Genomic DNA, 13195 nt, shown 5'->3' with positions numbered 1-13195 from the left:
GTGTGTGTGTGTGTGTGTGTGTGTGTGCGTGTGCGTGTGCGTGTGCGTGTGTGTGTGTGTGTGTGTGTGTGTGTGTGTGTGTGTAAAGGGCTTCAGGGTACGGATCCCCCGCGATAAATGAGGGACTACTGTACACCTTTGGCCACAAAATATTTGCATTTATGTATTGTTACATACCAGGTAGGCTACTTACTTTACAATCACAAGAAAAACAAGAACAAAACACAAAACAAACAGTTATTACACTGAATGTGGTAGTCATAATCTGCATGTGAAGTCAAAATACACAGCACTTACATGCAAGACTACTGACTGCATATAAAACATCACTTAACATAACATAAGTCTATGTTTTCCAGTAATTTATTCATGTTCAGTTGTCAAATTATTATAATGAAAGAAAAGTGAGCTACTATACACATTTAAAAAAAAGAGTTATTATTTACAAATGTATCCTTGTAATATGCAGAGAATGAGATACAATGTTTTTTTTTAAATAAATATACTGCACTAGTATGCTATTATTATGTGCCCTATCTCTATGAACAAATAAATGAGAAGTAAGTGGCAAGGAATCAAGGAGAGAAGGCTACCAGAGGAGAACATACACATGCATTCACAATCATTAAGCTTGTTGGCATGGTGTGTAACCAGTGTAATGGTACATGTTTGGATAAGAAATCTCAATGAGGAGGTTCTGCATCACAGTTTAAGGGCTGGGTACCAGGTCGAAAATGTCGTGGTGCACATCAAATCACAAACCCAAAATTTGTCATTAGTCATACTCATCTGAGCACACAGAAAAACAAATACTTCTGTTATAATATGATAATATTAATGCAATAATGAAGTGTCTTGACAACTCGGTAGAATCCTAAAATCATAATAAGATTCTGATGCATGGCTCTCAGTCAAGTTTTGATAATTTAAAACATTGGCAATAATCATTAGAAAATAGCTTTAGCTCATTATGGATGCAAGTGTGTAAACATCATCTTACTACTATTCTGCTCAAACATTTTGTCCTGTATCTCATCACACAGTTTTTAAATTAAATACGCACATTTTACACCAGAACATGAAACTCATTCTGGAATAATGTGCTATGACATTTGGTTGCAATTTGTCACACACTGTTGACAAAATTATATTTATTCTCTGATGCTTTTTTTTCTCCTCAAAACTAGAAATGTTTCAGTATATTTAAAACAAGAGTCTTTTGAACTTGCCATATTTTCTGCGTAAAACCCTGTAGAAACATAAAAATCTGTGTGATCAACAGTTTCTTGCCCCTCACTTTTGAAAATCTTTTAGGATTGGACTTTTTTTTATTTTTACCAGCGACTGTTTGTCTGAGACTCACTTTTCAGTCTGCTTTTGTCTGTCTCTCATTAACTTGGCAGTCAGGGAATGACAGACACCAGTATGTGATTAACATGGTTACCATATTGAACCACTGGCAGAAGTTTTAACATTTTTGATTCTCTTGACTGTATTTTTTTTTGTTTTTACAAAGTGATTTTGGAATTTTAGGAGGTTTGTACATGTGCATTGCTTAACTTCTTCTTCACTTTTTTTTTTTTTGAAATTGAACAGCTGAATGTTTATATACTATATGTTTTTAGTGTATTTGTATTTCCAACGTCTTCATATATGCTTCTGTGTGTTTGTGTTTGCATGTCTTGACAAACTCTATTTCTGGTGCTGTTTTTTCCATTGCTATTTGTTTTAAATTGTGTGAGCCTTGTATGAAATGACTCAGCATTTCTGAGGCGCAATCATAACCTGCAGCCATTGTTTCCAGGCATGTAAGTTTCATGAGCGCCCTGTGTGTACACCTGTGTAGGTGTGCATGTCATTATGTCCATGGGCTGGTGGCGGTTCTAATAGTGATTTTTACCCCAGCAGCCTGTGGTGAATAGATGGTAATTATCACCATCTGAACTAAAAATACGACATCCACGCTACGTGAAACCTCCTCCGTCACTATTTGGGGGTTAATGTTTGTATGGTTTATTGCTACTGGATACACATTTGGCTGGCAGCAGTTTGATAGGAATTTCCTTATCTATCCTTTCCAGAGCTCTTCTGCTTCCATGTGAAATTGGCACGGTAATCTGCTGCGATTTTCCTCCCTCACTCTTTTACCCGCAATGCTCATGTGCTGTAAATAGGAAAGCAGAGAGCAGTCTCCCCTGCCCTCTGCAACCAATGAAATCCTTCCTCAGAGGTTAGAGACAAACAGCCAATTGCCAGACGTCATGTTGTCTGAAAATGTTGCCCCAATCTGGAGGGACTGGCGAGAGTAATGCTTTATCTTCCATGTTTTTATTTCCTCCACTCTTCTGTCAAGGATAATACCACAGAGCACAGAGAGCCGCACTTCTTTATTTGCCAATTTGCTGCCTGCATTGCAAGCAAAACTGATTTGACCTGTGTGCTTGTCTATCTCAGTGTTCTGTCACATGCCAGAGATGTGTTTTTTTTTAAAGACATTTCTTCAACTGTTAGTATCACTTGTCAAACATAATGCACAATTACACTTCACACACTTGACTAGTGTGCTGCCCAAGTCCACTCACAAAAGCTTTCAAGGCACCTTAGTCAACAGGTTTCTTAGAAAGTACGAGGAAAGAACAAATCATTTTTAAAAGCTTCTGGAAACATTCTTTAAAAAAAAATCACAAGACAAAAACAAAGAATATAAAAACACATCTCCTCATAGTGCCTTCTATTACTTTTCATTTTATTGCACCAATTAGTATCTAGCAAGACTATTGTGAAAGTAAAATTATAAGACTTTGAAGCGCCAGCACATTTTTTTTAATATGGTGAAGGAGATTTAAAGTTGGTTTACTTGAAAGACTAAAACCAGAAGTTTTTGTCCATCTGCAGGATTGCAAAACATTCTCAAATGGCACACAACTGCTTAGTGTTAATCACTGCTTTGAGTTTCCAAACTGTTAATTTGTATGGAAAATATATTGTGCTCTTCTGGATGTTTTGAGCACAATTACATCTGTTAGGGGAGAAACAAATCTGCTCTTGTACACTGCCTGGCCAAAAAAAAAGTCACCACCTGGATTTAACTGAGCAAATAGGTACGAGCCTCCTATTGGATAATTACTGCACGGGCGATTATCTTTCAGCTGCAACAAGTTATTTAACCCCAACTTGTGCAATGAGTTGCTTCTCATTTCTTAAACAACCATGTTGAAAGACACATCGCGTGGTCGTGGAAAAGATGTCAGTCTGTTTGAGAAGGGTCAAATCATTGGCATCAAACAAAGGAAACATTTAAAGAGATTGCAGAAACTTCTGAAATTGGGTTAAGAACTGTCCAATGCATTATTAAAAACTGGAAGGATAGTGGGGACCCATCGTTTTTGAGGATGAAATGTGGCCGGAAAAAATCCTGAATGATCGTGATTGGTGATCACTTAATGTTTAGTGAAATCAAATCGAAAAAACAAACAAAAAAAAAACAACAGTAGCACTCAGGGCTGTGTTTAATAGAGAAAGTTAGAACATTTCCACATGAATAATGTGAAGGGAGCTCAAGGGATTGGGACTGACCAGCTGTGTAGCCTTAAGAAAACCACTAATCAGTGAGACTAACAGATAAAAAGGCTTCAATTTGCTAGGGAGCAGAAAGATTGGACTCTGGAGCAATGGAAGAAGGTCATGTGGTCTGATGAGTCCAGATTAACCCTGTTCCAGAGTGATGGGCGCATCAGGGTAAGAAGAGAGGCAGGTGAAGTGATGCACCCATCATGACTGGTTTCTAGTCATCAGTGCAAGATCTTGGTGAAAATTTAATGCAATACTGGATGGAAATAGATATTGTGACATTGCAGGAGCTTATCGAAACAATGCCACAGCGAATGTATGCTGTAATCAAAGCTACAGTAAAGGCAGTCCAACAAAATATTAGCGTGTGACGTTTTTTTTTTGGTGGCAACTTTTTTTTTGGCCAGGCAGTGTATGTAAGCAAAGTAAAACTCTGTAGGATTATTATGTTATAGGTTTGATTCATTATTTATTTGGACAGCAAAAGTTGTCATCAGCAGTTTCAATGTATTATCAAATTTGTGAATTATGACATTTTGTTGATTACAAGAACAAATAAAAACCTAGTATTCTTAAAATGAAAGATTAGTTTTGTAGCCTTTCATGCCAGAATTTTCAACTATGATCCTCTCATAATGACAACTAATGGCACTTTATCTAACAAGGTTGAGTCAGGTCCACTGGACGGATTCTTCTTTGTTGAAACTTTTCATCTTTTATCCAAAAGACTTATTCAGTCTGAGGAGTGTTCAACTGTCCCCCTCTTACAATGCTGTTATGGCAATTATCTCTCAGCCTTCTGTGAATGGCAAGCGGCCATCAGGGATCTAATGATTGATTGTTAGGCTGATGGTTCTCCTTTTGCATGTGAACAAGGAGCTTTTGCTGTCATCAGCAAACTGGTTGAGAATGTGCTTCTTATTAAACTGTTTGTTACAGCTCCTCAGACTGAAGAAGTCTTTTGGATAAAAGATTAAATGTTTCAACAAAGAAGAACCCATCCAGAGGACCCGACTAAACCTTGTTAGATTTATGTACCTGGATTGTTGAGCATGCGTCAGGACATAATGGTATTGTAGTCGTTTTAGACAATTCTTGAAAAATGTTATGAGCAATCACACTTAATGTTGTAAAGTTTTGTTCAATTTGCTTGTTCTCAGAGTAGGCATTAACTGTCAGCTACTACCACTCAAAATGTTAGGTAAATATTTTTAAAACTGACTGAGTTATGATCATGTTTTGGGGAGACAGATTAGCTGTAGTAGCTAATTTGAATGGAGTTGACTCCAACAGCTAGTGCTAAAGTTTTGAACAAAATATTTTCAAAAGTGTCTCAGACATGCAATGAGAATAATTCTCAGTTAATACTATCCCATATTTTTTTTAACTCAATATACGTAAAATTGATTTATAACTACTGGTAATTATGTGTTTGCCAAGTTTGCTTAGCTGTGGTGGTCATCTTGAACCAGATTGACTCCAAAAGTTAGTCAGCAGTAAAGTCACATGGGCACTTTAAACAGATTTTTCCAAAAGTTGTTGAGCACAGAATTTAAAATGCATGAAGTCAGATTTAAGTATGCCATATCTACCATTACTTGGCCTCTCTTCCAAGTTATATACTTCCTCTGATGCTTCGTTTAACCACTGATTATCTTCACTCGTGCCCTCTGGTTGTTTTCCAGTCCCATTTCCACACTCTTGAAGTGGTGTCTTCTTCTTTAATAGCTGTGGAAAACGAGTGTGGATGTGGGTGAGGAAAAGTAGGGATTAAAGTTAAAAGTGAGTAGCAGAGGGTGGGGCATCATGGTCAACCCTCCCTGCTTCCCAAATGCAGCCTTTTCTGTTCCTTCTGCATTTCTTTGTGGCTGTTGGTCCACTGTGTTTTTTTCATAGAGGAAGAGCTGTTTGGCAAAGACTGAAAGAAACATTATTATTCATATAACGACATTTGTTTGATGGCTGTGCTCTCACAAAGTACTCACTTTTAGAAAACAAGCGGTCTAAATTTCTTCCATAAGGCAAATAGGACATGTGCTTTAATCAAATGTGGGGGAAAAAAAGAGTGATTTGACAATACAGTAGTCCCTCGCTACTTTGTGGTTCGTTTATCACGGATTCGCTGTATCACGGTTTTTCAAAATAAGATTGGACTTTTTTTTTCATTTACCCTTTATTTATACAGGTAGTCTCATTGAGTCACGAGAACTCATTTTCAAGAGAGACCTGTTTTTGGGAGCAAATGGTGGGGATTAATAAGGACCTTGCTCTGGGGCACAAAGTGGGGCAAATGAGGGTGGAAGCAGGTGTGGGTGTTTCACCTTTTCCACCCACATTTTGATGTTGACGGTACAGGGAGTTGAACCTGAGACTTTCCGATCACAGGCCCATCTTCTCTAACATCTGTGCCACCACTCACGACACACAATTGGCTGATTGATGGATGAGCTGCACAATCGGCATGGAATTTTTATTTAAAATACATTATTTTAAATTATTTAATACCTACTACACCTCTGTGCAACCCTTACTGCAGTATAAACTTCCTCCTGCAGAGGATCAGCTGATCTGCAGGCGGAGCGGAGCGGAGAAGTGAGCGTGGCCAAGTGAGCTTGCAGGAGAGCAGCAGAGGTAGAGAGGGAAATCATGACATTTTGTGCTGTTTTAGAGCCTTTAGAGTTTAGAAACGTTGTTTACAATATTGCAAGAGTGTGGGAAGGGTTTAAAATACCTTAATATTAATCTATATAAATAAATAAAAAACTACTACTTACTACTTGAACTACTATTCCTACTCCATGGTTTTAAATTTATCGCAGGTCTTCAGGGTACGGATCCCTGCGATAAATGAGGAACTACTGTACTGAAATACTAGATTAAATAAAATAAACAAGAACTCATAAAACATCATTGTTTAAAGATTGTGGTGTGTAGTTTGATAATGCTTCTTTGTAATTTGGGGTTTTCAAACTGTAATTTAATAACTCAGTTGGAGACATCACAGATATTAATCTACTAATTATTATTTGTGAAAAACAGAATTTCCATTGGTTTAGGCACACTGCTTGTCTTTTATCTTAAGACATATTTGTATTTATTAGCTCTAAAATCACTACACATTACAGAATCACATTACAGAATATCAAAATTATATATATATATATATATATATATATATATATATATATATATATATACATAGATCGTGCTTTAGATGTGAAACAATACTCCTAACACTACACATAAATCAATATTTTATCCTGTGCTTAAACAGACAGAGCATAGATATGCTCCACTTTTTAACCTTTTACTAACTAGTGGTACTCCCCTCCGTTTCTGTCCAACCTACACTGAGTGAGTGGGTGCTGATGGTACATGTGCAATCTCTCAGCAGCTTAATGCACTGCAGAGTTAAAGATCAGGTTGTTAACACTGTGATCAGGGCCTGCATTAGTGGCACAGGGCACTCCTTCACTGTAATGCTGGAGCGGCATAATTGACTTACTTAACACATACACCTACATGCAGACACACACACACACACACTCACATCTCTGCAGTCCCAGCTAATGCTCAGAAACATGCATGAATAGAGACACACATATACAGATCAGAGTGTCTCTGTTCTGACACCCACACTGTTGAAATTCAAAAATTGTGTAATTTGAACTAAAGTTAATAGCTACATGTTACAAATCTAAATTAGACTGCTAATAGGCTCGGCAGTTTGTTATTCTTAGTATTTTCTGTATCTGTATTTCATGTGGGGCCCAAAGGTGATCAGTGATCGGTGACCTATGATAAATTAAGAAACTTTCATAATTTTATGTTAACCTGGAAATGATAATAAAGTTATTTTAACTTTTCCACAGAGGAGATGTTTTGAGATAAAAATGAAGAAAACTAACAATAAAATGAAAAGCAGCTGAGTGGCTATTAACAATCAAAAACAGCATGTGCCAGCACTAAACCAAATAGAAAATGAACAACAACTTTTAAATTAAAACAAGTCTAGATGGAAAGGCCAGGACAAAGACAAAATGCACAGTATATATCTATCTATATCTATCTATACATCACTATCAAGCTGTTTTAACGAGAGCTGATGTGAGCCCCGAGCTACTGCAGCTAGCTGTTGCTAGCTTTGGGTCTCAGGCCTCATCAGACCCCAGGTCCAACTCCAGCTCACATTGTTCTCCAGCTCGGACCTCCCTCAGAATCTGAAACTCACACTATCAATAAATCAAGTAAACATTAATTAAATTTTACCATCTGCATTAAATCAAGGCAGGAGAAGGCTGTGATGGTGTAGGGGCAGGGCAGCCGACTCGGGACCCGAAGGTTCCGGGTTCGATCCCAGTCATTGCACATCTCGTGGTGTCTCTGAGCAGGACACATTATCCCCAGTTGCTCCCTGGGCGCTTTCCATAGCTGCCCACTGCGCCACCTGGTGGTGGATGAGTTAAAAGCAGAGAGCCAATTTCCCCATTGCATGAGAACATACAATGATGACAGTACTTACACACTGGTTGAAAACAACAAAGTCCATGCTCAATAATCCAGGTATACAATCCAACATTTTTCAGTCAGGTCATCTGGACAGTTTCTTTTTTTGTGCTGAAACGTTTCGCCTTCAATCCGGAAGGCTTCATCAGTCAAGGAAACGCACAAAACAAAACTGATTCTTTGACATGACTGGGTGGAGTTTGCATGTTCTCTCCGTGCATGTGTGGGTTTTCTCCGGTTTCCTCCCACAGACCAAAAACATGCTTGTTAGGCTGATTGGTAACTCTAAATTGTCCCTAGGTGTGAGTGAGAGAGTGAATGGTTGTTTGTCTCCTTTGACTCTACGTGTCCCTGTGATGGACTGGAGACCTGTCCAGGGTGTACTCCGCCTCTTGCACAGTGATGGCTGGACTTGGGCACCGGCGACCCCCGTGACCCAAAATGGAAGAAGCGGGTAAAAGATAATGGATGGATGGATGGATGAATTGTTTTGGGTGTACCCATCTCTCATCTAGAAATTATTGATGAAGGTTTAGCTGCAACCTTGGTCAGAATAAACCAGGCACATAAAATAATTTGCACCACTTTCCTACTGACTTTAAGTACTTTTTAAACTAAGCAATACTGTAAGTCAACTTTTCTAAGTTGTGTTCAAATGCCAGGGTGGAAAACAGCAAGAAAAAACAAAAGCAAAAGTATGCAACACTGCCCTTTTCACCTTGAAAAGTTACCGGTAGTGTCTTCCTTGATTAAAGGCTATTAAGTCTAATCAGGCCTGATACATTATCCAGATAGACTGTGAGCTTTCTAACCTGTGTGATGACTTTATCTGGGTTTTACACTGTGCTGAGTGGATGCTGTTGCTTCTCATGAGAACCCAGGAAGAGCTGTTTGAAGGTCATTGGTGCTGAACTGGGAAGCCTGGGGTGGTGAGGCGTGCACTTTCTTTCAGCAGATAGAGGGAATAAAGCACTGAAGGATGAGCTACATCAGATAATTGCGGTTGGGGTTTAATGGTTTAAAGTTTTTCAGAGATGAATTACCAACTTGAAGTAACTTTTATACTTTAATAACCTGTTGTCTTGATGATCTTAATGTCTGTTAAATATATTTTAAAACTGTTTCTTTTTTTCAAATTAAAAAAACCTAGTTCTTCCATTACTTTGTTTCACTTTATTTTTGACTCAGCTTTGCTGTAAGGTGCCTACCCAACTCTGTAGATATTGTAATTGGATTAAACACTTTTAAATAGCAATAGTTTTTTCTCAGTAGCCATTTTAATAGCAAATACTTTTGTGATCACGCTATGATATATGTATTAATTCCCAGTCAATGGTCCTGTAAAATGAACTAATCCCCATCAATGTCATAGTTTTTTTTTTTTTTTACAAATCTCCCTTTGATGAGCTAGGTGTTTTTAAAAGTCTGTTCTGTATATCCTGGTTTTAGCATTAATTTTAGATTTCAATTCAAATTCAATATTTTGTTCATTTCTTATTGTTACCTTCTAATTTTCATGTGTGAGAGTTTTAATACTTATCATCTACCCCACTCAGAAACAAAATTAAAACAGAGGATTTTTTTTAAAGCATTGTATAAATGTTGCTGTATTCTATGTGTAATTTTCTTTGAAAGATTAAAAAAAAATCATCATGCAAAGGTTTAAACACTAAGAAATGTTATGTATCAGCTTTAAATGACTTTAGTGACATGGTGTCATTAATAATCAGTACCATTTGTTTTGATTGATCAAGTTTTATAAATTCCCCGGGGGAAATAAAGGAAAGATCACCTTGTCCTAAAATTGACATCTGCATCTGTTTTCACACTAAAAACTTAAATATTTGATACCCAGGAAGCAGAAGAAAACAGGATATCAAAAATGTATTGCTTTGTGCTTGTATTGCAATTGTCTGCAAACCACTTCATCATAAGAGGAAAAAAAGACACAACACTGAGAAAGTTTTCAGAGTAGTCATCACACCACAATTCATAATAAAATGATGGCTTCTAGTAGGATAATCTTGGTTCATCCTCAAAATCTAATGGACAATTACAAGAGCAAAATAGTTTTGTCCAGGACCTCATTCTCTCCTAAGCCAAAGTTGTTTAATAATTGCTAAGTAAACCTCAAAATAGAAGCACCTGTAACTAAATTTATATAAAATTACAGGTAATCATTATGGATAGAATGAACAAAGAATAGGAAATGTCTTTTAATTAACAAAAATGATAGGACTGTCTAGAGATAAAGACATATTTAAAGAAAAACTGCTTGACATGGGAGTTTTGAGAAACACAGAGATTTGAAAAATACACATATAGGTTTGATGTGTATTGCTATACTGTACATGTGTTTATAGATTTAACTGAGCAAACTATTATTGTACCATGATTTTACAATATTTCAAGTTCTACCTTTGAACAAATAATAAACAAACATGTTTTAAGTGAAATCTATTCAGGCTCATGCCAGCAATGAGGCTGGCATGGAGGCTGCACAGCTGCAGAAATAAAAGCTTTGCAGAGAGTGGTGAAGGCTGCACAGAAGTCTGTTGGAGTCAGCTTCCCCACCATCACAGACATTTACACCTCTAGATGCAGGAAGAGAGCCACCTGCATCATGAAGGACCTCACTCACCCAGTACACACACTTTATGCCCCGCTCCCCTTAGGAAGGAGGTTGAGGAGCATTAAGTGTAGAACCACTAGACTGAGGAACATCTTCTACCCTGAGGCTGTTAGACTCATGAATCTCTAACCAAAATAATCACTGTGAAAAAAAATCACTGTAATGCCACTTGATGAAATGTGCTGCTGACTATCCATGCTGCTGATCTCATGCTGCTGTTGTTGTTTGGTGTATTGTTTTTGTACTATCAATGCTTTTCTTAGTTCATTATTAGTGTACTATTATTGTTATTATTATTAATATTATTATTTGTGTACTAGTGTGCTATTAGTGCTTAGTGTGTTCTTAATATAGCATCTTTCTTAGTTCATATCTTAGATCTTATTACTGTTTTCTTTACAATTTATACTTTTGTTGGATGTATTTGGGACCCTGTGTACACAATTTCATTCCACCACATGTACCACATATGATGAGAATGACAATAAAGAAATCTTGACCTTGATTAAGCCATAACTGTACCATTATTTTACAATATGTCAAGTTTTACCATTGTACAAGTACAAATAACAAACAGACATGTTTAAAGTGAAATCTATTCAGGCTTATGTCAGCAAGCTTGCATGGTACCTGTGAAATACGGGTACATCATGGTTTCTATTTGCCTTGTTCTGCAATGTTTAAATATTCTTAGTAGGTACAGGACTAAAAATACTTTGAAGGTAGAACACCTCATGTAGCACAGAGCTGGGAAAGAGTTCAGAAACTTGAAGTGAAAGTTGTCATCTCAGCAACTTCTTCTATAATAACGCACACATCCTGCCATGATCCAAGGATTCAGGGTACCTCGGTGTGCAAACCACCTTGAGTCAGCACGCAAGTGACCGAGTTCTTCATGTACCGACAACATGACTCAGCAAGCTGAATATACTGAGGCTGATTCTCTTGATTCTAAACGACAGCTTGAGTAGACCTAAATAATTAACTACAGTACGCATAAGTTAAAATTTCAGCTGTATGCATCATTTTAAATTTTTTTTGTTTTGTCTTTTCTCCCCTCAGTATGAATACTTCAATGCTGTGCTGATCAATGAGGTTGATGCAGAAGGGAACAGTGTAGAGCTGGGCGGAGAATTTATCCTGCAACCTAATGAGCATTTTAACAACTTGTCAGTCAACCTCAGCCTCAGTGTGGTCCAGGTGCCCACCAACATGTACAACAAAGGTACGTTCACCATCTCCACAGGCAAAGAGCTCCACACTCAAACACATTTTTGAGTTTGAAGCAAAGTATTAATTGTTTTTAATGCTTTTATCATCAAAACAGTTGGACACATTTCAATAAAACCCACAGAAAACACTCATTGGAAGTGCATTTGTAACAAATTAACTTTTGGACTCAATCTGATTCAAAATGGCTGACATAACCGGTTGGTCTTGGTAAACACAAAGATGGATATAAATGAGTCTATTATAGACAATGATTAAACTTTGGTGTGTCAGTAGCCGAGACTCATCCATAACACACACTCTGAGTGAATAAGCCCTTAGTTTTAAACTTTACGCATGGAAGTCGACCTGTTGCTTGTCTGTTAGCAAAATATCTCAAAAACAAGAAGACAGATTTCAATGAAAGTTTCAGAAAGTAATCATCAAGTGTATAATTTTGGGGTCAACATAAAACAAATATGGCTAACTTATCTTTACACCTAAAATTTGTCATGGTAGTAGCTGAGGGTTATCCTCAACACAGAGGTACTATGAGTGCTAACAGATGGCACAAAAGCTTTGTTTTAATGTTTTAAACTTTGGCATGCAAAGTGGAAGGTGAAACACATTTCCCCAAGGAGCTTGAGTTTCATTTTTAATGTTTATAATAGTAAAAAATAAAATAAAATAGACAAAACTAAACCTCTAAGAACATTCAGATTAAGACCATTTCTGCTTGTGTAGTAAAGTAGATTTGACTGGACTACTTTTAACTCTTTGGATCATTCTTACCACACACACTTACCCAATTAACAGTTATATAATTAAACATCTCCTAATTAATCATTCACTCAGATTCAACAGGGACTCGTCCAGCGCACAGTGGACAGAGTGACTGTCATGTTGGCTTAACCTAGCTACAAGACTTTCTCTCATAAAGAGAGGAAGAATGAGGGGGAGAGGAAAATAGGAAGAAAGTAAATGAAGAAAGTAGGTTAAGTCAGACTGATGGGAGGTCTAAGCAAGAGATTAATTGCACCCTGTAGACAAACTAGGAAAAGCAAGTGAGAGTGACAGGGTGAGAGTGAAAGGAGCTAAACGAATGAAAGTGCATGGAACGTGAATCTGGCAGGTTGGCAGGCTGATGAAAAAGGAAGAGAGGAAGTGTAATTGTAATTTGATTTACAGGCAAACAGATTAGACTTGTACCTGGACTGTGAACACAAAAACAAGGCTGGATTAGCCAGGACTTCAAGGAGCTTTGTTGTTTGGGGGGGG

At 37.4% G+C, this 13195-nt stretch overlaps 1 protein-coding gene across 1 annotated transcript in view; it reads left to right on the top strand.

Annotated features, from left to right (window-relative positions):
• The window catches only part of LOC119417259 (voltage-dependent calcium channel subunit alpha-2/delta-3), a 133575-nt gene that overhangs the window by 48188 nt on the left and 72192 nt on the right, over window positions 1–13195 (top strand). Inside the window, exon 5 of the mRNA XM_037684470.1 lies at window positions 11771–11933. Coding sequence (XP_037540398.1) covers window positions 11771–11933 — 163 coding nt within the window. The remainder of the gene's footprint in view (window positions 1–11770; window positions 11934–13195) is intronic.

The sequence above is a fragment of the Nematolebias whitei genome, chromosome 11 (genome assembly GCF_014905685.2).
Source record: "Nematolebias whitei isolate Nwh7 chromosome 11, NemWhi1, whole genome shotgun sequence".
In the NCBI taxonomy this organism is placed as follows: Eukaryota; Metazoa; Chordata; class Actinopteri; order Cyprinodontiformes; family Rivulidae; genus Nematolebias; species Nematolebias whitei.
This window is presented reverse-complemented; position numbering and strand designations above follow the sequence as displayed.